The sequence below is a fragment of the Stegostoma tigrinum genome, chromosome 39 (genome assembly GCF_030684315.1).
Source record: "Stegostoma tigrinum isolate sSteTig4 chromosome 39, sSteTig4.hap1, whole genome shotgun sequence".
In the NCBI taxonomy this organism is placed as follows: Eukaryota; Metazoa; Chordata; class Chondrichthyes; order Orectolobiformes; family Stegostomatidae; genus Stegostoma; species Stegostoma tigrinum.
The window spans coordinates 2,981,584-3,008,631 of NC_081392.1; the positions used below are offsets into that span (position 1 = coordinate 2,981,584).

At 39.3% G+C, this 27,048-nt stretch overlaps 1 protein-coding gene across 1 annotated transcript in view; it reads right to left on the minus strand.

Annotated features, from left to right (window-relative positions):
* supt5h (SPT5 homolog, DSIF elongation factor subunit) overlaps positions 1 to 27,048 on the minus strand; it is a 92,701-nt gene that overhangs the window by 11,771 nt on the left and 53,882 nt on the right. Inside the window, exons 11-25 of the mRNA XM_048522344.2 lie at positions 26,905 to 26,994; positions 26,234 to 26,304; positions 23,510 to 23,615; positions 22,148 to 22,241; positions 21,060 to 21,196; positions 18,888 to 19,043; positions 14,248 to 14,394; positions 10,944 to 11,090; positions 7,920 to 8,045; positions 6,488 to 6,572; positions 4,977 to 5,084; positions 4,044 to 4,146; positions 2,117 to 2,244; positions 1,220 to 1,325; positions 922 to 1,080 (exon numbers count right to left, since the gene is read on the minus strand). Coding sequence (XP_048378301.1) covers positions 922 to 1,080; positions 1,220 to 1,325; positions 2,117 to 2,244; positions 4,044 to 4,146; positions 4,977 to 5,084; positions 6,488 to 6,572; positions 7,920 to 8,045; positions 10,944 to 11,090; positions 14,248 to 14,394; positions 18,888 to 19,043; positions 21,060 to 21,196; positions 22,148 to 22,241; positions 23,510 to 23,615; positions 26,234 to 26,304; positions 26,905 to 26,994 — 1,763 coding nt within the window. The remainder of the gene's footprint in view (positions 1 to 921; positions 1,081 to 1,219; positions 1,326 to 2,116; positions 2,245 to 4,043; positions 4,147 to 4,976; positions 5,085 to 6,487; positions 6,573 to 7,919; positions 8,046 to 10,943; positions 11,091 to 14,247; positions 14,395 to 18,887; positions 19,044 to 21,059; positions 21,197 to 22,147; positions 22,242 to 23,509; positions 23,616 to 26,233; positions 26,305 to 26,904; positions 26,995 to 27,048) is intronic.

Genomic DNA, 27,048 nt, shown 5'->3' on the forward strand with positions numbered 1-27,048 from the left:
GCGTGGCTACAGAAACGTGCAGAGGAATGGAACTAATTAATTGCTCTAAAAAGACAAAACACAGACTTGATGCACTGAGCAACCTCCTTCTGTGCCATCATGACTCTGTAGGCTCTGATGAGAGTGAAAACTGTTCGCTTTACTCTGGTTTCACATTAGGCCTTAATTCCACACTTTTTATGTATTCATGAGCGATTTAGTTAAGAAGTCATAATGTGAAGTCGAGATGCAATTGAGCATGAAGAGGTTTGTGTGAATAATAATGCTGCCAAAAACTGATTGGACTGAATGGCCTCTCTCCGCACACCATTCACTATAAAATTATTGTCTGTCCCTGCAGTTGGTTCTGCTATAATGCGTGTTCTAGCAATGCAAATTGGGTATAACACAACTGACGAATAGGGGAACACTATTTCTCAAACCTGAATGTGTGTTGGCTATAAAGCGATTCCATCTGCGCGCAGAGCAGTACGTGTTGAAAACACATGATCGTTTCACGAGCTTTGTCCCAAATATACACAATGTTAATGCCGAGCAGCAAACTCAAAACCTTCCCCACTGAGTCATGACATTTTTCAAGGTAAGGTGTTTAGTTTACTTTTATTTCACTATTAGATATGAATTAAACATTTATTCAAACTGTGCTATCCTATGTTAGGCTTTGGAGTAATTTTGAGTGATATTTTTTAGTGGTCTGTCCCAACCCCATTTTTCCCATAGGCCCTGTTATTTCGATAGTGCGATTTTCTATAACACATTGTTGAGTAGGCAACTACGCGTTAGAGCAAAACCGACTAAACTTTGGACAAATTCCAGTCATGTGCCCTCTTAGCAGCACCTATGTACTTCAACAGAAAAAAATATATTGAGCTCAGAGAATGAATCTATAACTATCCAACAGTGAACTTTAGAATTACTCACATTGCTGGTGTTCCAGGTGTTTGAGGATTATATTGTGGGTTAACCTGCGGAGACGGCACATCCGTGTAGCCTGGAGTTTGTGGGTTGGGTGTTCCACCATATGCCTGTGGAGATGGGGTGGGTTCATCATCGTAAGGGAAATCATATTCATCATCATTCCTGTGCAATTAAAGAAAAGAAAATAAGGCTTGTAACAAATGCACAAGACATTCTGTAAACAAAGTAAATTGGTGTATTGTTTAAATATTAATATTTGCTGCAAGTCAAATTGAATAGCTTTGGTTCCATTGATACTCACCTGGAAGGTGTGTTGGGATTATTTGGATCCCAAGCTCCGCTTTGTCCTGGAGTCCTGCTCCCATCATGAACTGGAGTTTGCGAGCCGTAATGTGGAGTTCGACTTCCTAAAAGCAAAGAGATAAGTCTGAAACATTGATCTTCACTCCCAATTCAGCTGCAGAGTGGAATTAAAAACAGACTCAATATTTGACTGTTTCTGGTTAAATTTCTGTGACGATTTATTTGCAATGATTCTAACTCTAAAGGATCCTGTAATATCTAATATGACACTGCACACATTCAATTTCTTCATTCTAACCACAAACATTCCTTAGCCACCAGCTGGACAATGTGTTTCAGTCTCCCAAAAACTTCACAGCTTCAAGTACAAAAAAAGATGTTTGGCAACTCAATTTCCATCCTGAAGCCAATTACGACTTTGAAATCTGTGGACAGGAATGTTTTTCTCTGACAGATTTTAACTTAGGTGAATGGACTTGTGGTCAGTCTGACTCGTCGGGGAATAAAAGCACTTTATGGATGGAAACTGTATTTCTAAGAACAGACACGTTGTAAAAGTTTTTCATTTCTTGCTTATTGGGACAATTACAACATTGCCAGATTGAAAAGGAGCAGGGACTCTAACTCTTGACTAAGGAATCCATTGGAATCCATGAATTTTACTAAAATGACCAGTGTATAAGTGAGAATTAAATAAAATAAAGTCATGAGAGCCATTAGTCCAATCAACTTTGATGGCAGCTCCCAATGAACAGTCTGCTCGGTTCAGTTCAGCTTTTCCATTCCTGTATCCCAGCAAGTTTGCTTCCTTTCAAGTTTCCATCTAGTTTCCCTTTCAAATGAATGCCTCCACTTCCACCATACCCTTGGGCAGTGTATGGTCAAGCAATCTTACCATCATGTAAAGGTGTCTGGGAGCCATACATGGGTGTCCGAGATCCTGATCCGTACATTGGGGTTTGGGAACCGTACATTGGGGTACGACTGTAAGCAGATGTCAAGCCACCCTTCTTCTTTGAGTCCCTGAAATTCAAACATGAAAGTATTTTGTATTTTCCACTACAAACAAAATTCACCATGAGGAACTATTTAGCTCACAATGGGGTACAGTAATGAGCGGACATAAAGACAAGCAAACAGATTAGGGTCAAGAGTAAAATTTCACGAATCAAAAGGGTTGCTAAATATAGCAACAAGTAGAAAGATAGACGCGTAGGGCATCGCAAATGAAGACCCGATAGGTTGAACTGGGAACAACTGAAGAAAAGTATGCAGTGTAGGGCAGAAATAGAAATGAAGAAAGACAAACTCAATGCGTGGATAACACTGACAGGTAGACTGAAGGAGGCTTGAAGAAAACTACAGAGAAACCATGATACTGCAAACACTCCCACTAAGGCTACACTGAAAGTAAATGAGGATTTCTGTATATTAATTTGTGACCTTTTCCCATGATAATAATTCTTGGTCATCAATTCATTACAAACATTTTATGGATTGTCAGAATCAGTCACACTTCTTTCCTCCTCCACCACTCACCTGAAATCTTGCTTTGGATTCAGATTTGCAGGTGCCAGGCACCTATCCAGCCATCATCTTAAGCAGTTGCTATTCAGTTGCAAGACTCAAATTGCAACTTAGTTAACTATTTTCCTACATTAGGACATCAGAGGCAGGCCTTAAGCAGAGAATATATCACTTTTTAAAACCACAGTCCAGCTTCTTTCAACTGTGCTATTGGTTTATTCACATCAGAGTATAGTAAAGGGGATAATATAAGTACAAGTAAATGACAGGAAGATCAAAGTAATTGTTTTTCCTCCCACTCTAAACTCTGCTCCCCAGCTACCAACTCCATCCTCCTGTCTCAATTGACCCCAACTTGAACTTCCAGTCACAAAAAAAAGTCAGCACAAAAGACTCTCAATTTCCACATACATCACCTTCCTTTGCCCATGTCTTAGATTATATGCTGCAGAAACTTTTTTTATGTCTTTAACACTTCTGGACCTGAGTATCCACAAGCATTCACTGCTCACCTCCCCACATTCTGTCCTCCACCAACCTGAGGTGATCAAATTCTCCGCTGACTTTACTTGCAGCATGATCCATTGTCGTGCTCCACTGATTTCTGGTTGAGCAAAATCTAGGTCTTAAAATTCCCACGCTCGTTTAAAGTCCCTCCACGGTGTTGCCTCTCCCTATTTCTAATCTGTATAAGCCACAAAACTCTAATATATCTGAATTCCAATTTTTATCTTTGAAGATACCCAATTTAATCACTTCAGTTTTGATGTGGAGGCACCAGTATTGGACTGGGGTAGATATGGTCAAAAGTCACACAATAGCAGGTTCAGTCTAACAGGTTTATTTGAAATCACAAAGCGCTGCTCCTTCGGCAGCGAAGTGAAGACAGCATCCAGGCACAGACATTATAATCCGAGAGATCGAAATATACAAATGGTGTGAGTGGAGGATCAATTAGCCGAATAAAATGTCTCTGCAGGTGATCAAGAGTGTCAGTTTTGATGAGCGCACTTTCCGTTGCCTAGTTCCTAGATCTGGAATAGCCTCCCTAAAACTCTCCCTCATAGCCTGCCTTTCCTCCTCTCAAACTCCATAAACCGGTTTTTTAGATTGAATGTTTAGTCACCTGGCTTAATATCTTATCTGGCATGGTGCCATATTTTGTTTTAAAATGCTCCCGTGAAACAACATTGGACATTTTATTAGGTTAAATGAGCTATGCAAACACAAGCTGTTGTTACTGCTCCAGTAAAGTATACAATTCATTGAAATCAACCTCAGAGCTCTAGACTTACACTGTAGTGAGGCGCTGGCGATCTACAGAAATGGTCTGGCAGGTGGAATGAAGCTCTACGCGAGCTGTAGATTCTGTCGCATCCTTTACCACACCTATGTAACCTGTGGACACAATTAATTACACTAAGTATTACAATACTGAACTGAATAGGGTCTGCTGTAACACCCAATTCCAGACAGTGAACAAACATTCATCCTATTTGTTGTACTTTGCAATGTTCAAATGTGCTGTTTATGGAAGTGTAACTTTCACCTATGCAGGGAGTCTTCCCTGTAGCGACACCTCACAGTAGCTACTTAGTTGAAGACAAACCTCTTGGCAGTCTCTCAGCAGCAATAAAACCTCTCGATTAAGTCAGAGGATGGAAGGGGCTGACTAAAGATTTCCAGTTTCAGCTAGTGGGATGTCAGTTTGGCTCATTAAGGTTTGGTAGCAGCTGAGGGATTAAATGGGAGTCACACTGCCTTTCCATGATTCCACTGATATAACGATGACCTAAAATTCTCAGGATTTTAATTAGTCAGTCATTTGGAGAATTTCTGAAACTCACAAACATGGATTTCCAAATGTTTGAAACTAAAGAAGAGCAAATAAACAACTGGAAAAGAAGAGACAATAATCATAGCAGTGTACGTCAGGAACATCTAGAAATGAGATGCTGAAATTAAACAAAGATCTGCGAATGCTGGAAATCTGAAACAGAGGCATAAATTTCTGGAGAAACTCAGCAGATCTGCAGCATCTGTTGGAAGAAAGCAGAATTAATGTTTTGAAAACAGTGACTCTTCATCAGAACAGCTTCACCCTGAGTTTCTTCAGCAATTTATGCTTTTGTTGTTGGTTAGGTGTTTTGTTGCAATTTTTTGTTAACATTGCACTGATTATTCACCACATGGTGTTAACTAAGAAAATTCTTAGTTTGATAGCATACCTTTATATGGTCCTTGTGAAATGCGAACCGTTTGTCCAATCAGGTCATTATCTCTACGACCTCGACCACGGCCCATTCCCCCTTGTCCTCCAAAACCACCTCGAGGGGCTGTAAGATTCAAACATTTAATTGGTTTAACTACAGAAAAGCAGATGTCATTAAAATCATGACAAATAAAGGTAGACACATCCTGAGTTTCAGCAGTGCACATCACTGAAATGGGATTATCAAGGGCCATGGGTTTGAAGCCATTAGACCAAACTTGAACCAATGGGCAAGCAGGCAGTATTTGAAACAATCTATACCAAATATTGTTTTAACATTGCAGTCACAGATTTGGTAGACTGATCATACCAAAATTCCAGATCATATTACATTTCAGGTCACTTTTGATTGAGAATAGAGAGCTTCACCACAAAGCCCAGGTACTGGACTCTTAGTTCATCATCTGGTAGTTAATAAACAAGATTTAACCTACAGGTATGTGTCCTTTACGAAACTAGTCTAACTATTCCTCCACATATTGTACAGTTATTGCATGTGAGAAATTTAATACTACATAAATTGGCAGACTGACTTTGAAAAGGGATTTCATTGTTCAGACCAATGTATATTATTCCTATTGTTCATTAATCAAATGCTTTGTGTTAAACACCATGGTGAACAGTTCAGAATTAAAGGTCTTTCTGGACAGCTCTGCACTTATCTAATTCAAACGTAAGTTAGAGGAAGTCCAGGAAAATCTTGGACTCTGGGCCAAACCGTTAGTATTTGCCCCCTCATATGTATTGATTCTCTGATATTACTCTCATAAGCTAATGCTGTACATTGGAACAGTTATGGTAGGTAATTGATTTTTGACATTTTTGCCAGATGTGGCTGGATCAAACAAAGCACTATTGGGTCTCTGCCAAAACTAATTACTGCTCCAGGATCATCCTTGAGGCTGAAGATAACTCAAATCATCATCTCCACTGCCAACAACTTCTTTTCCTTTATTTTTTTGAGGCACGTGGGCAACATTGGCAAGGTTGGCATTTGTTGCCCATCCCTAATTACCTTTGGAAAGACTTGATTGCTCAGACCATTTCTGAAGGCAGTTAACAGTCAACCACGAAACTAGATGGCTGTGTTTTGAAACAACTGATGATAGTTTCATAGTGACCATCACCAAGAATGACTTTCAATTCCAGTTTTATTAATTGAATTTAAATTCTATCAGTTGTTACCCAGAGCACACATGAAATAACTTGCAGTTTGGTATCACTAACCATAAACAGGGTATCCCATTGAAACCATTGCAGCTAAGCATGCCAAGTGTAGAAAACAAAAAAGTTATACTTAACAGACTAAAAGGCAAAATCTGTATTGTGTACATTTCATTATTAACACACATTGTATAAGAAAGCAACATCTTCTCCAGTCAATCTATTTGTATTCAGTTCTGTTTGTCAAAAACATATCTTCGACTAAAGTAATAGCTTTAGATCTCACCTAAAAAGTTCACTCACCTCCACCACTGGGGTGCACTGGACTGCTAATGCGGGGGCTCATCGGCGCAAAACCGCTCACTGTGAAATTTGTTACATCCCTTGGCTGCAATAAAAGTCCAAAACAAAGCCAATGAAGAAATATTTTGTGTTAATTGTCATACTAGCTCAAGGCACAATTCCACTCAAAAGAAAAAAGCAGTTAGTTGTTTTCTCACCAACTCTTGCCTCTGCTCCTCACAGGAGCAATGACTTGAGTTTGAGTACAGCTGTACACAGAACGAATGCAATTCAATTACTCGGACAAGTAACAAGCATGAGTGAGCTAAGAAAATGAGGACATTAAACAATCAGCAGGTCAAACCCAATATGCACCAAATATCCACATTCTTTCCAGTTGAATTGGAATCTACTGTAACAACTGCACATGCCAACTACAATCTTGCCTGAAGTTAAGTTTTGCACTGGCCCATGCTGAGTCAGGAGGAGGTCAGCTACCTACTTAAACAGTGTAAAAGTCTCTACAATACCATAATCTCTGAAAAAAAAAATCATTTCCCTGTTGGAAAAGGACAGTAGGGTTGTCCAGAGTCTTGAAGAAGACTCTCAGTCCAAAGAATAACCAGTCTAGCAGATGCTGAGTGACTTGCTGACTATTTCCACCGTCTTCTATTTTTAATTCATGTTCCAAAGCAATCAACAAATAAAAAGAACTAACTCGCGAATGGCAGTTATGATGATGGATTTACAGGTGGCAAAAGATACATAAAGAGTAAAACCATATAAATATCATTCTGAAGCAAGAAATTTTAACTTTCAAAGAATGACAGAAAGCTGGAAAGATGTTTCAAGTGATTTCTGTCTAGAGGAGTGCCAGCACATCATTATAAACTTCTGTCACATTGAGAATAACTTCTGTGCTAAACACAAATGGAAGTCTAAAACTCCCAGCGCAACCAAGAGCTGGAACTCATATTGAAACATTGCTATTTTTTTCTGCTCCCAGTCTGTCTTTTTTCACCTGGAGGCTCTGAATGGAAAAAAAGTGCTTGCTGTGTTGCAGAATGAATCAATTGCCATTACACAGTTGTACATGATTAAGAATTGGTACCAAATCCAATATATGTAGAATCACATACTGTTGTCACCTCTTGACTTGTTTGAAGGCACAAATATTTGACAATGTCTTACATGAGCAATTGACTATGAAGTTATCTGTGTAAATGTCTGGACAGAAATTCTCTATGCAAACAGTTGCCTGTCATGGTGTAAGCTCTTTCCAATAGACAGCATTACTTTGGAAGGTTCACCAACAAACCTTACATCCTGGATATATAAAACGTTTGTATGCATTCACTTATTGTAAGTAGTGCCGTGGGCCATTTATTAGTTTTACTTTAAGAAAAGTAGAAATTTCAGGAATTTATTAAGGTTGTAAGTTTATACAACTTACCTTTGCACCTCCAGCAAGTACTAAGTGTCGGGTTTTACAAACAAACATACCACCATTTTCCACCAATTTCTTGCAATGTAGAAATGCGAAGCCACGATACAAGTGCCGAATCTCACCCTCACGACCCTAGAAAATTAAACTTCAGGTTTGCACAAATCCTGTTAAGCACTGTTTGTTTCAATATAGCAGAAAAAAATACAGAAGACTTTTATTAAACACAGAACTGGGCAGTTGCTGGGGAAATGGTGGCATAATAGCTATAGACATCATAAATGAGAAATCCAAATGCCCACTAACATTTGAGGACATGATTCGAAGCCATGGCAGCTGTTGGAATTTGAGTGCAATCAATAAATCTGAAGTCAAAAGCTAGACTCAGGAATAATGACCATGTTTTCTCATACAAATCTATTTGGTTTACTCATCTCCTTTAGGAAAGGAAATCTGCCGCCCAGGTAAGACCACGTGGCATCGATAAAGGCACTGGAAATGACAACAGCACATCCTGCTTAGTCAACCCTGCAAAGTCCTCGTTGTAGAATCTAGGGGCTTGTATCAAAGAGGAGCTATCCCACAGCCCAGCAGAGCTGTGCACACTGAGCCATAACTTATGGCCAGTACCACAGTAACATTCCTAGGTACATGTTTACCAAAGAAGTGAAATCCAACTGATGGTGGAAGTTGCAATGGTAAAGACTTCAGAAAGTGAGAAATTTGAAGAGGCAGTATTACAAAGGCTGCTTAAGGTAAGTAGTCCCGCTGGTCTGCATGTTTTGCCTGCTGGATTGTTAAAGGAAGCTGGGGTGGGGATAAAGAGTCTGCTTAATTTTTCAATCTTCCCCAAATATAGGGGAGGTGCCAGAGGATTCAGAAGTGGAAAATGTGACATCCTTAATCAAGAATGAGTGCAAGGACAATCTTTAACTCAAGGTTTTTGGAATACAGAGTCAGGAAAAATGGGCAATAAACTCTAGCCTAACAGCAGTGTCCACATTCCATTCATAAATTTTAAAACTTCAAGAGGGACGTGAATAGAGTTCATTAAGGATAGCCAGTGTAGATTTGTAAAAGGCAGTTTGTCCCTCAGCGCATTCTAGATCCAGAGCCACACACAACATTCTTTGTGTCACCCTTTTGTGTTATTTTCCTGAAATTTGCCTTTTCGTCCAATGGGAACAGTTTCTCCACATCACTTTGCCCAGGCCCCTCATGATTTTGAATATCTCAAACACATCTCAATGTTTGCTTCTGCAAGGAAAATAGCTTCAGCTCCTGTAATCTATACATGTTACATTTATCTAAAAGGATTCTTGTTAATCTTTACTGCTCCCTCCAATATCTTCACATCCTGCAAAATGCAGTACCACAATTGGATGAAATTCTCCATCTGATGTCAATCCAATACATTATAAGATTTGTCATAATTTCCTTGTTTTTAACATTCTAGGGCTCTATCTATAAAGGCCAAGATCCCATATGGTCACAGTACCAGCCTGCCTTTGAAGTCGTGACAGGAGGTCTCTGATTTATGAACACGCAACTTTTGAACATTCATACCTACAAACACAACATCATACAGGAGTGTAATTTTAATTTCACAGACAAACATTTCCTGTACTTCCAAACAGTTGCTTTATTGTGTCCTACATCATGTCCCAACTTGCACATAAATTGACTTGTGAAGTGATTCAGGTACGGAACACATTCACAGCCTAGGGACTGCCTGAATTTATCATCCTCACAATTCATAATACTTCCAAGTTTTATCTTATCTACAAATCCTGAAATTGTACCCTGCACTTGCTTGAGATCATGAATATAGATTTTTAAAAAAGCAGTAATCCTAATGCTGGTCCCCGGGATACTCCACTATATTACTGCCTCCAATCCAACAAACAATTCCTCACCAGTATTCCACTTCTTGCCACTTAGCAAACTTGTTATGCATTCTGCTGCTTGTACAGCAGGGTTTCAAACTTGTTAACAAGCTGCTAAACAAAAATAATTTTGGAAGTCCATATGCACCATGCCAACTGTATTACTTTCATCAATCCATGATGCTCCTCAACAAAGATAAACACATTAAACCAATAAAATCGCTACCAGTTGTATCACAGGTCAGCAAGATCATAAAACAAATGAAACATTTTATTTCTACATGGTTAGAACTGATAAATCATGAAGTAAGTTCTATGAAACCTTTGTTTAGACTATACTTATATCACCACATGCAGTTCAGATGCCATGTTAACAACAATGAAGCACACTAAAGGGGGTGCAGAGCAAACTGACAAGGATGATAACAGAAATGAACAAGTTGATGTATCAGAAAGGATCAACAAATTGCGTCTTTTTCTTTCCCTGAAAAAGAGGTAGTGAAAGATTGACCAAACAGAGATCTTGAAGATTGTGAAAGATTTTGATGGAATGGATACATAGGGAATGTTTTTGACAGTGATGGTACAGACATGCAGATGGAAGATCATTTCAAGTTTGAATGTCACATGGTTGCAAACAGGCCGCTTCAGACTCATATAGTTGCGAGGAAAGAAGATAGTCAATTGTAAGGGAATGTAATTTTGTAGCTGGTTCAACATTTAACTGGAGAAAATTTCCACTCATCCAATGTTGGATGCCTAACAAGTTGCCTGATAAATTAAGGACAGGAACAATCTTTCACAAACGTTAGTCTTCATTCTGTCAAGGATTCACTGAAAGAGAATCAGTTTAAGTTTTTATCTAATGTGACCATTGACTGCGCTCATTATGTACCTCCAGTGAAAATTCTCAAATGGAAGATTATGGAGTATTACCACGTACTAATTCAAAAGATAGTCATCAGGTCACTTTGGAGGTAATGCTGTGTTTTCAGATAAGGCGGTCAAGGGACTTCATGTAGCTGAGAAACAGGAGTGGACCAAGGACAGATACTTAAGGTCACCAGAGATAATGCTGACTTAACACTTTGCCTCAGATTTCTACATTTGCAATCTCGTTTGAAAAAAATCAGCAGCGAAGTCTTACTGAGTGTGGTCCGTCAATGACTTTGACAATGTCTTTCACATGAATATTGTTTTGCTCAGAGTCCAAGGCCACAGCAAAGCGATTATCCTTCTTCCGAGTTATTGCCTGATGCCGTACAGTAATGACCTTTCCATACATATTAAGAACCTACAAAACGTGAACATTAAATGATTAAACAGTTTGCATTTCTCAGCCCGAGCAGAAGAGGAAAAGCCTTCTATCTGCATTGTCGAAGAATAAAGTTTATCTTTTGCAAATGTCTTATCAAAAATAAGCAAAATAAGAGGCAATGCAAGATAGAGGAAGTTCACAAAAAGTCTGTAATCAAAGGGAATTTTGGTTAGAACTATTTTTAATTGGTTTGTTTCAATTTTACCGATCCAATAAGCTAAAAAGCAGTCAAAAATCCAAACTCATGCAAGCAGTCATGCTAAATGATTGCTCCTTAAAGGAACATATATTACAAGAATTGGATTATCTTGCATTCCTTCAGTTATCTTATTTGTAACAAACCTTATTGAGTTCTTGCCTCACAAACCTTATTGAGTTCTTTGAGAAGGTGACCAAACAGGTAGATGAGAGTAAACCGGTTGATGTGGTGTATATGGATTTCAGCAAGGCGTTCGATAAGGTTCCCCACGGTAGGCTATTGTACAAAATGCGGAGGAATGGAATTGTGGGAGATATAGCAGTTTAGATCGGAAATTGGCTTGCTGAAAGAAGACAGAGGGTGGTAGTTGATGGGAAATGTTCATCCTGGAGACCAGTTACTAGTGGTGTACCGCAAGGGTCGGTCTTGGGTCCACTGCTGTTTGTCATTTTTATAAATGACCTGGATGAGGGCGTAGAAGGATGGGTTAATAAATTTGCAGATGACACTAAGGTCAGTGGAGTTGTGGATAGTGACGAAGGATGCTGTAGCTTGCAGAGCGACATAGATAAGCTGCAGAGCTGGGCTGAGAGGTGGCAAATGGAGTTTAATGCAGACAAGTGTGAGGTGATGCACTTTGGTAGGAATAACCGGAAGGCAAAGTACAGGGCTAATGGTAAGATTCTTAGCAGTGTAGATGAGCAGAGAGATCTCGGTGTCCATGTACACAGATCCTTGAAAGTTGCCACCCAGGTTGACAGGGCTGTTAAGAAGGCATACAGTGTTTTAGCTTTTATTAATAGAGGGATTGAGTTCCGGAACCAAGAGGTTATAGTGAAGTTGTACAAAACTCTGGTGCGGCCGCACTTGGAGTATTGCGTACAGTTCTGGTCACCGCATTATAAGAAGGATGTGGAAGCTTTGGAAAGGGTGCAGAGGAGATTTACTAGGATGTTGCCTGGTATGGAGGGAAGGTCTTATGAGGAAAGGCTGAGGGACTTAAGGCTGTTTTCATTAGAGAGAAGAAGGTTGAGAGGTGACTTAATTGAAACATATAAAATAATCAGAGGGTTAGATAGGGTGGATAGGGAGAGCCCTTTTCCTAGGACGGTGACGGCGAGCACGAGGGGGCATAGCTTTAAATTGAGGGGTGAAAGATATAGGACAGATGTCAGACGTAGTTTCTTTACTCAGAGAGTAGTAAGGAAATGGAAAGCTTTACCTGCAACGGTAGTAGATTCGCCAACTTTAGGTACATTTAAGTCGTCATTGGACAAGCATGTGGACATACATGGAATAGTGTAGGTTAGATGGGCTTGAGATCGGTATGACAGGTGGGCACAACATCGAGGGCCGAAGGGCCTGTACTGTGCTGTAATGTTCTATGTTGTATGATGTAAGGTAACATTGGCAAAGTGCATTCATTCATAAATGCCGCATTTTAATTGCCACTACAGACCACCAAAAATGTTCTAAACTGTAACAATGCATTTAAGACCATCACAGTGGCACTTCAGACAATGATTTGCAACTTGGACTTTCATGACCTCTTCTGTTCACTGTTTCCCTATTTTGCAACTGGAGCTCCCACTCTATATCCTAACTGCTCTGACACAGAAAAAGGAGACAAAGATGCACTTATCATATCTGGGTCAATTATCAAATCAGGTAACTGACAATGATCTGTAAGGCTAGCAGTTTGATTAAAAGGACAGCTTCACACACGGCTCAATAATTTATGATCAAATAATTAAAAGTTACACACATCTTCACAAGCAAGGTACAACCAATGGTAGATGAACAAAATTGTGACAAGGACGTCGTGGGAAACGATGAAGTAATAGTACACTGGACTGCTAATCCCAAACATGATTCAAATTCTAACTTGGCAGATTATGAAATGTGAAACCAATTTTTTAAAAATAGTCTCAAATAAAAATTTAGCCTAATGACAAGTTTGTAACCATCAGCAACTGTTATGAAAACCCATCTGGTTCACTGAAGTCCTTACGGAAGGAAGTCTGCCTACATTACCGATCTGACCTACATGTGATTCCAGCACCACAGCCCTCTTGGTGATAAAGCCAATCTTGCCAGCAATGCCCACATCTCAAACATTTTTTTTTTAAAAATGACAGTGGCCACTGGGGGGACAAAAATAAGCTCATGCATGAGTTGGTTTTATTGCATCTTCAGCTCCCAAAGTCCTGAGCTCTGGAATTCCCTCTCTGGTCCTCTCTTCCATTAACAAACACTGTAAAACTTGTATCTGCAACCAAGCTTTCTATCACCTGTCCTAAAAGCTCCCTATTTGGTCCAGGTATCAATTTATTTTTAATAAAGCACCATCAGGCACCCTTGGGACATTTTATTACACATAAAATGAGTTAGATGCTGGCACCTGGAATTCTGGTTTGAAATCAACACAAACTGAATGAGATTGGCAATTAGGTTAGCAATTGGAATTATGTTGAAAACTATATGAAATGAAGTTGTCGGCTCTACCCTAATCCTCATAGACATGGGGCCACCATAATAACTACTCCCAATTTTAAATCTTGATCAGAAATACCATTGGAAAAGTGGAAAATTTCAAACTAGGCACAGAGGGTTTCAAGGGCACTTTCCTGCTGTACAGTTCAGACAAGGTACTTGTCAATGCACAAATTCAGAGGCAACATTTCAGTTCTGAGCAGAGTGTTTAATTTTGACACACAGGTGACAAGGAGAAGACATGTTAAAAGTATTCCAGATTGTGGTTTAAAAATTCAGAAAATGTTACAATTTCAGATTAATTGATAAATCTAATGATCATGAAGATGCATTTAAATTCCTAAGGTTCTAAAATAGACACTGAATACACAGTCTATTTAAGTTGGAGCAAACTCTAATAAACTCTAGTTAATACATCTCAAGAGGAATCCAATGTCATACCTGGAACGTCTCCCTCTCTAGCCGGACAATGACTCCCATAGTCTGTGGATCAAGTTGGACCAGTTCACCCCATTCATGCTGACCTCCAGCATCAACTCCAGATGCAGTCTCTGAGCATAGCTGCAAATCCCTTGGGAGCACTTTCAGCTGAAATACAATAGGATTTCTTAAGATTTCAAAGAACATCAAAATTGCATCACCAAAACTTGCAAATATTGCATCATGACTTGTAACAGAATAAATTAAAACCAAAAAAAAAGTCAGTTAGCCAGAGCAGGGGCAATGGAGGACCAACAAGTTTCACAGGGCATCTAGCTTGGGGAAAGAAAAGTTTAAAATTCCAACAGGATTCCTCTTCATGATGGTCATCTAATGACCCCAGCAGGAAAGTGCAAGTACAAGATCAGGCTTCGATATTCTGCTACACTACAACTCCTGCCGCTAACTGGAAAGGCTTCAGCAACAATCATGCATGGACATTTGGCCCACATGGCAAAGGCCATCACACACACAACTGATGCCATGTTACACAAATTCCTATCTCTGCACAGCCTAGCTAGTTCATGTTAGTCCCAGGGTCAGTCTCAAGTCCCACATTTCTAATTTTTGTTTAAATGTAGGCTTTATTTTACATTCAAAACACCGAACAATTGTCATGAGCAAAGGTCTTTCTTGCAGGTGCAAGAATTGCAAATGATGAGCAGGAGCTTCCTGGAACAGCCCAGTTACCAAAGAATATATTCATTTGGAGAAAATAGCAAGCATCAATAAATAATGCAAAATGAAGCAAAGCTCTACATTTTGATAGTTTGCAAAGCCTTTGTGATAGCACCTGCAAGAAGTGGTATTAAAAAGCAATGCTTCAATGTATTTCTTAAGAGAATATTAATAACAGTGACTGGCAAATGAACAGAACGTTTGGGGAACAGTCAATCCCAGCATGATGTTGTTCAAATTTAATCAGAATTAATACATTTCAAAACTTATTTCAGGTTGTTAAATGTAAATAATAGAGTTAACATGTAAACTTGTGTGAAAGTTGAGTTTTTGAGATCAAACTTTAGACAAAAGAAAGAGTGGATGAATTTTTTTGCAGGGTAAAATTCACTCCACTCTTTAGGAACTGCCAATAGCGACAGTCTCCACAGTTGCTGGCCATGGTCCAGAATTCTGAAGGAAATGCTGTCTAGAGCTTTCTATTTTAGACAGTTTGAATGAGAAACAGCAACTATAAGAGAGACTCATTGGACTGTTCCAGCCATGAAGTATACAAAATATGAGAGCTTCTGGGCCAAAATAGGAGTGATTTACACGAGATTGACTATTACTAGAATTATATAGCGTACATGACACCAGCTGCTCTCAGGAGTACTCAACCAGGGACTTGGGTTCGATTTCAGCATTGGGTGACTGCCTGCGTGGAGTTTACATGCTTTATGTCTGCGTGGTTCCCGCCAGAGGTCCAGTTTCTTCACATAGTCCAATGACGTGCAGATTAGGTAGATTGGTCATGCTAAATTGTCCTGCAGTGTCCAGCGATGTACAGACTAGGTGGATTAGCCATGGTAAATGCTGGGTTATGGGTGGTAGGTCTGGGTGGGATGCTTTTCATAGGATTGAAGCAGGCCCTATGGGCTGAATGGCCTCTTTCTGCACAGTAGGGATTCTATAAGAGCAATTATCATTTTCTGAAACTGAATACTTCTGTGCAAGTGCATTAACTTGGTCTTGTAGTGTTGCTGTACACTTGAATGCAGCCTGGTCAAGACACTATGGGTAGCTAACACCTCAATGAAACTGTATCCCATTAAATGAGCAATTTCAAAATCAAAGGAAAAAATATGGATGGCCAAAAGAAAAGGCTTCTCCAAAAATAGTAGCAAACTCAATGTTTGGGAATTCCCTATGAATAAACAATGATTTACTGACAAGCCCACAATAATGAGCCAGTGAACATTCGGTCCTCATCAAGTTAGAAGTCTCACAACATCAGGTTATAATCCAACAGGTTTATTTGAAATCACAAGCCGTCAGACTGCTGCTCCTTCACCTGGTGAAGTGTAGGATCTTCAGACTTCACCTGACGGAGAGGCAGCGCGCTGAAAGGGATTTCAAATAAACCTGTTGGGCTATACCCTGATAATAAAATGTGAGGCTGGATGAACACAGCAGGCCCAGCAGCATCTCAGGAGCACAAAAGCTGACGTTTCGGGCCTAGACCCTGATGTTGTGGGACTTCTGACTTTGTCCAAAACAGTCCAACACTGGCACCTCCACGTCATGTCCTAATCAAGTGAGGAACCAAGGCAAAAACCAAAATATATCAAGGATCTAAGAGGGAGACTTTCCATATGGCTTATACTAATAAACATGAAATATTCAACTTTCACAAAATAAAAACACAAAGATGATAAGAAAATAGCATTTTGGTCCTTGAAGGTTCATCCCTCAGTGCCAAAATACCATTATACATCATCTTATAATAATCCACGTAGCTTTTCTTCACTAATACAAGTCTTTAAAGAGCATCCAAACATTTAAAAAGGTAGAGTCGTCAAATAGGGCTATACTGATTAGAGAGGAGATGATCGGTGGTGCTTTAATCAGAGGATATCACAATTCGCCTCAGGTGAGGAAAGAGTTTTAGAAGAAAAATCTTTCACGGTAACTTAGTTGGTGTGGAAATTGAGCCCATGCTGTTTTGGCACTCGAATTACAAACCAGCTGTCATCTAAATTAGGGAGATTATGTTTTAGTTACACAGGACATCGAGGCTATATAGTATTGTTTCTGGAACTGGTTTCCATATTTAAGGCAAGATCCAGAACCAGCGGTCACAGTGAGAGAATTCAGGGTTGACCATTTAGGCCGGAGGTGAGGAGATATTTCTTCACCCAAAAAGTGGTAAGACTGTGGAATTCATAACCACACGAAGAAGTTGATGCCAAAACACTGAATGCATTCAAGAGGTGACTAGATATAGCACTTGGGGAAAATGGGATCAAAGGTTATGGGGAGAAAGCAGCATTAGGCTATTGAGTTGGACGATCAGCCATGATCACAAAGAATGGCAGAACATGCTTGAAGAGCCAAATGGCCTCCTCCAGCTCCTATCTTGTATGTTTCCATATATAGGAACCAATACAAAGAAGGCTTACTAAGCTAAAATCTGTAACAGGCAAGTAATCATATTAGGAAAGGTTGAGATTGCATCTGCTGAAGTTTAGAAGAGTAAGAGTGGTCTGACTGAAACACACAAGATTCAGAGGGGTCTTTAAATGGTGAACACATGAAGGATATTTTCTCTTGTTGGAAAATCTAGAGCCAGGGCGACTTTTTAAGTAAATGGCTGTCTGTGCAAGGGAATGAGAATAATTTTCTTCTCTCAGAGGGTCATGAGTTTTTGGAACCCTTCCTCAAACAGTAGCCTAAGCAGAGATTTTGAATATTTTAAGGCAGAGGTGGACAAAATCTTGATGGTTTCTGGAGGTAGGTGGGATTGTGAAGTAATTAGATCAGCCAAGATTTTACTGAATGGCAGAGGTCAACTCCAGCTCCTAATTCATATAATTATTTAATCCTTTACACTGCATCCTACTATTTACAGATGTTATATAATGCTTTGGCAAGACCATATTCGAATCACCACGTTCAGATTTGACGTTTCCAACTTCAGACATAACTACATAAGAAAAAGAAAGAGTAAATGACTATTTGGCCCATCGAGCCTGCTGTGCTATGCTAATAAGATTACGGCTGATCTTCTGCTTCAACTCCAACTTCCCGAGCGACCTAAAATCTGTCTTTTCACAACTCTGAAGTAAAGAATTCCAAAGATATACAATTCTCTGTCTGAAGGAATTTCTCCCCACCTTGGTTCTAACGGAGCAGCCCCTTACCTTGAGGCTGTGCTCCGGCATTTCAGGCCAGCCAGGAGAAAAATGCCAGTCTCTATCAGTAATCCTTCTTGGGCACTCTCCCTAGATAGGGGATGATTTGGTTTCACTCCAGTTCAATGAGTTCATAAGTGGCTGATAAAGCCCAATGCACAATCTGCAGACTGTCAAGTGGGCGAAGTAGTTTTGAGAGGTCAGGCAAATGAGTTGTTGGAAGATTTGTGCACTCTCTCCAACAGGATCACAGAATCACACAGTACAGAAGAAACTCAATGGCCTATTTGAGTCTGCCCGAACAAAAGCTACTCTACTATTTTGCCTTTCTTGACTCCCAATGTGTTTGGCATCCCCCCCACAACTGAATGAATGTTCTCTATTTTGCTTGGTCACAAATAAAAGCTCCCATGAATTGGGAGGATTGTTTGATGTCTTCAGGGATTCTATAAACACATTCTGAGATGTTTCCAATTAACTTCCTACTAAAACAAAGATTGAAGTGGAGTGGTTGTTTTAGGCATCTGGAGTCAGGCATATCAACATACTGAAGAAGGGTCACAGAACTTAAAATGTTAACTTTGCTTTCTCTCTAGAGATATTGCCATATCTGCTGAGTTCTCCAGCAATTTGTTTTTGTTGCAGATTTGCAGCATCTATACTTCTTTATCTTACACAATTTGGACTGTACCCTTGCCACATTTACTTTCAAGTGTTTTACTTTCGAATGCATATCCTTTAAAACATTACCTCATGCATTGTTAGATCCGAAAAAAGAATAACAAAATTCTCTTCCACTCGCACAATCAGTCCTGTATCTCCTTCATATCGCCCTGCTATCACCTTCACATGATCTCCCATTTTGAAGTATTTGCGTAATTCATGAGCTGGAAATTCTAAAGGATCCTGCAAACAAACAGATATTAAATGGAGTCGTATTCATCATCAATCAATTGATCAACTTAGACCTAGACAATGGTGAGATTTTAAATATTTCTAACAAACAAACTAACCTTTCTTTGCTTGGCAATTCAGAAAGAGTATCGTTGAAAAGATGATGAAATACTGTCAAAGCTTTTCACTTTGCACTCGTCAGGGCAGATTCAAGAATGCCAAATTACAAAGGAAGCAACAATCTGTTCTACATAAGAACAGGGGTCAGCTCAGTTGGTGAGTCTGCCGACTGGCCAAGGTGTTACCACGGAGAATGGACCATGAAACTGGTATCCCTGAAGATTGTTTAATTCAATAAAATGGCTGGAGATGTTTCGTTTTCCCACGGAAGACAGATCACTGTATGAATATTCATAATTCTTAGCCTAACTAAGAATTGTAAATTGGTTGTTAGCACAACTCTTAGCACACAAAGCGCTGTGCAATCATAAAATGACGAATAATGTCACAAACTATATTCCAAGCATGATCAGTACTCTACCTGTTGCAAACAGTTGGAGGGGCATCCTGTGCAATTTAATGACAGAGTCATCATGGATATATGGTCTACATAACTGTCACTTCAATAGCAACAATATTTTTCTTTAAACTGAGATGCTTTCTTTCATTTGTTAGAAAGCTGAAGTTTATTTCTTGCTTTTTCTTCTCAATGTTCTCCGTTTCCCCTAATTCACACCTTTTAATACTCCACAATAACAGCCAGGATGCATGCACGAGTGTCAACAGTGAATAGTAGTTTACAGAATGAAAAGGGCAACACAGCTGAACCCAAACTTGGCCTCACCTAGTGTCTGCACCTTCACACTTCTAGCAGGAGCTGCATCATAATCCACTCTTGCTTTGCTGGTTAACAGCTGATTAGATCTCTCGCAAGAGTGGATTCTCCCATCAGATTTGTAAATGGTAAGGTGTTACAAAGTTGTGCAGAGTAATCGTGAATTGGGAGGCAGGGAGCTAGAATTTCGATGTTAAAAAAAGGTAAGGGAGAAGAGTGCATGGTTCCTTTAAGAGGTAAAATGCTTTTCTAAGCTTAGAGATTTATATTTTAAAAATATCTGTGCGTAAGCTGAAGATGTGCAGCCAGTTCTGAAATTGAAATGTGTATCAATCAGCTGTGTGATTGGAATCCTTAGGCTTAATTTGATGTTTTGGCAACTAAATGGAATCAAATTAATCTAAACCAAGCACTTAGTGAATGAAAGCCAACTGAATTTAAATCTGATGGTTTTGACAAACTCGGACAAATGCTATTGTAAGAAAAGTAATATGTCATCCAAGGTATACAAGTAGACAGTTTTTTGAAAATCTGTGTGAGAGTGAATGGCCATTTGAGAAATAAGCATTTAACTTTCACAAGAAATCGCTACATTCTCTCAGAAAGCACCATCTATCCATAAAAGTTACCATGGCTCTTCTATCTAAGAGTCCTCACAGGAGACTTCACAGAGAAAACATCCCTGACAGCCGGATCAGTGGAAGAAAGGAATTTATGATTTGAGAACAGAAGAAAGGCATGTGGACTTTGAGAGACTAAGTTTTAATTTATTTTCTTATTGCTTAGGTTTACATAAGTGGGACTTGTGTTAATTGGAAAACATTCCAGTAGAATTTAGTTCAGTTAGGGAACGGTTAATAGTTAAGGAATAATTGCTCAGTTTATTAGTAATTACGTTAATTTTTTCACTGCTAGGGTTAAATAAATTGTTACTTCTTACTTATAAAGTGAATATCAGAATTTTTCTTTCATTTAACATTCCCTTTTCTGCAATTCAGGTCATACCTTACTTCAGGACTAGTTTTAAATTAACAGGTGAGTAAACAGCTAGATTAGTTTAAATTGGCTTGGGTTCCTATAGCAAGTGAACAGATAACAGATAGAAACAACCAAAAATCATGTGCTACGGATTGAAAACCTTTCCTTGCTGACCACTAGAAATGATTTAATTCTCAGACTATATTCCTATATACCTTCAGATCTTCATGTTTGGGTAAAATTGTGATCTTGTTGCCCTCCACACTCAAGATTTTACCCTGCAGGTTGATCAATTCACCTTCGCAAACTTCTACATTATCTCCAGGTTGCAGGTTGTGTTCTTTTTCTTTGCCTGGAAAAACAAGAGACAAAACATCATACTTAAGAGTCAATCAAGAACAGAAGAAGTCAAACAGCCGAAGTATATTATCTCGGATATCCCAATTCTTCATTGCAGCATCCAACTCCATTTTTAACATCCAAATGTTGCCTCCCATTTGGTTGATAATGCCAAATATATCTAATATCAATTTCCACATTACTTTTCATTAGTTTAAATTTCTATATCTCTGTAATATGCCAGCTTTAGATGATTAAAGCTATATTAAATAAGAATGAACATATTATTCCCATTAGTATTACAGATTCAACCTCTAGGCACAGCTTGAAAGGACTGTCAAGTTAAACAATTACACGCAGTATTACAAAGGTCCATAAAAACAACACAAAACATAAACAGTTCCATAAACAGTTCGAAAAATGTTCTTTAAATTTCTGTGTGAGTAAATATGGGCACCAACATATCTTTTACAGCACTTCAAAATGTTTTTTTTAAATAGCAGTTGTAGTTGGGTTTTTTGAATTCCTGCCCATCTTCTTCAACTATCAAGTTGGGATAACATATTTCCATTGCAACTAAATATCCTTGAGAACTTTTATGACTTAGCCATTGTCCACATACACTGTTGATGAGTGTTCTCGGACTGTATGACTGTAAGCCATAATGCTACATTGCTGAGGCCAGTGTTGCCCCGCAATCACTAGCATGGGTCAGCTGTTCTGAGAACAGGAGAGGAAATTGCACTTAATTTTCAGTCTTTCTAACCCAAAGGCACCAAGGCTAATAATTTTATCAATTCAACTAGGAACAGTGAACCAGACACACATTACCAGACTGAGCAAATGCAAATGTAGGAATGCAGGAAAACCAAATTAGAAATCATTCGGAGGCAATGAAATACAAACATGTCAGTCTAAAGCTCTGAACCAAAAAGCTGATTTCTCTCTTGTACTAAACAAGTACCTGTTGATTCGGTCACAACCTCCAGGTCAATGCCCTCTGGTTGGTCCTCAAACTTTTCAAGCTCAGAAAGCGTGGGCTTCACTCCTTCAGTAATCTGTAACATGCAAAGAGTCACTCCAGTTATTCAAAGAAATAAAAACCATTGGAGAAACAAGACTGAAAGTCCGAGGTGCCTTGATGCTTGATCACATGGTAGAGTGGCCACACACTGGGTTCTACTCTGAACCAGAATGCCACAGCACAGCAAAAGGTTTTCCCAAACAGTAAATAACCAAAGGCAAGGACATTCATCCCACACACATCCCTGCAACTGAATTAGACAGGAATTAGTGAAAGCATAGGAGCACATCCAACTAGCACCCTGGTGGCAAAAAAGAGCAAATGCACTACACTAAAACTTCTGCAAAATTCTATCTAGAAGACAGAATTTCACCTAATGCTTAACATTGCAAGAAGAAATTCAATCAATTTAATCAGAGATTAAACATCTTATTATCTAGTTACTGTTTAAATTCTATACTGTACCTGATTTTCAAAAACAACCTTTCCTGATAGGTGGCATGAAAGTAAAGAAATGCAGGCCACATCACCTGATGGACCGGGTAAATGAGGCTTACTTTTGCGTGCACAAAATGTGTGATGAGACAGGTAATGAAATTAATGAGTTGGGAAAGCAGTGTGTGTGTGTGAGAGAGAGAGAGAGAGAGACAGAGAGAGAGAGAGAGATGGATCTTATCCATCATATCACTATTACATACTTTTTAGAGACTAGAAGGTCTCCTATGTTGCTCATGATGTGTCAGAAGATATGTAAAACATCAGGTTGTAGACTTGCTCGCCAAACCAGTGTGTTTGATTGCAGATGTTTCATCACCCTATTTGGTAACATCGTCAGCGCAGCTCCAGTGAAGCAAGTCTATAACTTCAGCCTCAACCCAAGCTACAAATCTTCTCAAAAACTTTAAATACGTAAAACAAAATGTGGCAGAAAAGGTGTTGCAATTGCAGGAGCAGGGAGTATGACATTTACAGGACATTCCTGCTGTATCAAAGACTGTTGCTAAAGCATTTAAAATTGAGACAGAATTGCGTTAACATCCAAAGATTGGGAAAACAGCCTGTTTTGTGCCAGGTAGCTTTTGTTTTAGATAATATAATTTCATGCAGCTTTTCAATTACACTGCTGTGCATCAATGCAGAAACAGTCAAGTTTCAACCTCAATTAATCATCCACCTGATATGTGCAAAGCAAGTAGTCACCACAGGAAGTAAGAGGCTTTGGAAAGCTTTTGAAATGTCCATGTCAAAAACATAATTCCAGACCACACTACTACAAAAGATCCCAGTGGATGCATTACTTACCACTGCAGACATGGCAAAACTTTTGAACAAGAATCCTTTTCTGCTGTAGCGGTTGCCCTCAAATATAAGAAAGTCTCCATCTGTGGTCACGTCTCCACCCAGCGATCTATGACATTTACAATTTCAATTCAAACAAATCAATTAGACATCAAATAGAACGCAACAAACTTAATAAGGTTGCAAAATCTAAATAGTGCTCAGGTTCATAGAATCCCTACAATGTGGAAACAGGCCACTCAGCCCATCTAGACTATACTGCCCTTCTGAAGAGCATCCCACCAAAGACCTATCCCTGAAACCCTGCATTTCCACCTATTCTGCACACCGTGGGAAATTTAGCAAGGCCAATCACCTAATCTGCACATCTTTGGATGGTGAGGAAACCAGAGCACCCAGAAGAAATGCAGGCACGGGGAGGATGCACAAAATCCATACAAGGGGCAGGGAGTTCATTGAAGCAGGTCATGTCTATAAATATATACACACACACACACTAACACCAGAAACTGAACTAGACTATACACACACATACACACACACACACACACTATGGTTACAAGAGAAGGTCAATGGCGAGGAATTCTGTTGTGAATAACTCAAAACAGCGTTACGATGTTGTGCAGAGTAATCATGAATTGGAAGACAGGAAGCTAAAAGCTAGAATTTGTTTGTTTAAAAAAAAAGGTACGGGAGGAGAGTGCGGGGTTCCTTTAAGAGGTAAAGTGCTTTTCTAAGCTTAGAGATTTATACAGGATAAAAATGTGTCTGTATGTGATTGAAGATGTATAGCCAGTTCTGAAATTGAAATGAGTATCAATTGGCTGTGTGCTTGGAAGCCTTAGGCTTGTTTTGTTAACTAGCTTGAATCAGCCAATTAACAAACTGAGCACTTAGCAATTGAAAGCCGACTGAATTTAAAACTAATGGTTTTGACAATCTCGGACCAATGTTATTGTAAGAAAATTAGCGTGTCATCCAAAGTATATAAGGAGACAGTTTTTGAAAATCAGTGTTAGGGTGAACCACCATTTGAGAAATAAGCATCCAACTCTCACAAGAAATCACTAAGTTCTCTAAGAAAGCACCAGCTGTGCATAAAAGGTAGCACAGCTCTTCTAGCTAAGAGTCCTCACAGAAGACTTTACAGAGAGAACATTTCTGACAGCTGGATCAGTAGAAGAAAGGCATGTAGACTTTGAGAGACGAAGTTTTAATTTATTTTCTTATTACTTGGGTTCATACAAGTGGGACTTGTGCTTATTGGAACAGCATACCCGTTGAATTTAGTTCAGTTTGGGAGTAGTGAGTAGTTAAGGAGGAGTTGTTCCGTTTGTTAGTAATTATGTTAACTTGTTCACCGTTAGAGTTAAATAAATTATTACTTCTTACTTATAAAGTGAATATCAAGCACTTTCTTTCATTTAATCTCCTGTTCTCCATAACAAAAGTCTATCCACCATATGCAAAGAACAAGTCAGCAGTGTTGTAGAACACTCCCCCCACCTGGATGCATTCAGCTGCAACAACACTTAAGAAGCTTGATTCCATCTAGTACAGACCAGCGCACTTTACGGGTACGCAATCCACTATCTGCAACATTCACTCGCTCTACAACCGCTATAGCAGCAGTGTGGGCCACCTACATGATTCATTACAGCAAATCACCCAGACTCCTTCAACATACCTTTCCAACCCATGACCCCTACCACCAAGAAACAGACAAGTAGCAAATGCATGGAACACCGCAATCTGCATCTTCACCTTCATGGGACAACCATCCTAACTTGAATCAATATCATTATTCCTTTAGTACTGTTGGATTAAAACCTTGGAACTAGCTCCCTAACAGCACTATGGGTATACCTAAAAGACACGGACTACAGCAGTTTAAAGGAGACTGCTCACAGCATCGTCCAGAGCAATAAATTCTGGTGTAACCACCCACACCCACATTTCATGAAACAATTTTAAAATAATAAAAAATTGAACATTGGTCTGATCAAGTTTAATAATTCACTAATTCACATAGTATCCATTTAGGAAATGGGATTTATATCTAAAGCCAAAGTCAGAAGTCACATGACAATAGGTCACAATCCAGCAGGTTTATTTGAAATTGCAAGCTTTTCAGAGCACTGCTCCCTTGTTGGTGAAGTCACTTTGAAAGCTTGTGATTTCAAATAAACCTGTTGGACTGTAACCCAGTGCCGTTTATATTCTGACTTCTTCCAGCCCAGCCCAACACAGGCACCTCCACATCACATCTATAGACATGGGAATCAGAGAACCGTCATCATGATATTGTAAAGTTAGGGAACCAGTACTACATGCCAACAGGGAAATAGGAGCAGGGCAATGTGAATTAGTCCCTTGAGCTTGATCCACCATTCAGTGAGATGGTGGAGTATCTGTAACCTAGCTCCATACAGTGATCTTTGATCCATACTATTACTTTGTCTGACAATCAATCTATCTCAGATTTGAAAGTAACAGATTTAGCATTAATTCCTATTTGCAGAAGGCAGTGTCAAAGTTTTGCAACTTGTGAGTGAAGAATCATTTTCTAACTTTCTAACCCTGAAAAAGGTTTGACTCCAATTCTTTGATACTGCCCCTGAGCCATAAGACCTGGGCTCAAGTCCTACCTGCTCCGGAAGTGTGTAACAACAACTCTGAACAGGTTGATATGAACATACCTACAACACACTATCAGTAAAATCATACCTGATTTTTTCTGCATCAAACAATCGCTGAAGCGGCCTCTTGAATCTCTTTCTTTTAGCAAACCAGTCTTTCTATGGATTGAAATATTAAGAATATTCAGATGCTCAACAGGTCATTGCACTATATCAAAATGAAAAATGGACAGCAGTAAGCAACAGGTCTTTAGGGTCAAGCATTCAAATTAGATTAAGGAAGTTCAAGGCAGGGGAAAATCTTTGTTCAATACTATCTCCCTGCCTCACAATTACATCGTTTGGATAATGCAAGACAGGACATTTCTTCCACAAAACTAATGACACTAAAAAAAGAAAGCAACTGGAGTTTATACCAGTATTGTTCGCAGCTCCAGATTACAACATACATGCAAAAGTATATGTTGCCATTGTAACCTGACTTCCGTGGGGAGGCCAATTGCTTGACAACCTTTGAATCAGATTCATGTAAACATTAAGGGGTTTGATCTTACTCCAACCTAGAAGATCTGAAACCCACCACCTTACCGTACCCCAGTGGAGGTTGCAGCACTATGAGTCGGACCTGCTTTCAGCAGAGAACAAACAACGAAGTTGGAGGATAGAAGGAAGAATGACATAATTGTCAGCACAACTGGATACAGCAACAGTTCACCACGGATACAGAATATCAACTTGTAACTGAAGATGGGCTCTTACCAAACTCATTCGAGCTTTGATTCGCTCATAATCAATTCTTGGGATCAGCTTCAGAGAAATGGTGTTCTGGCTTGGCTCAACATAGTCCACCTGAAAAAGGAGGCAGTACATTTTTTGGAAGTCAATAGGTGAGACAGGGTACCA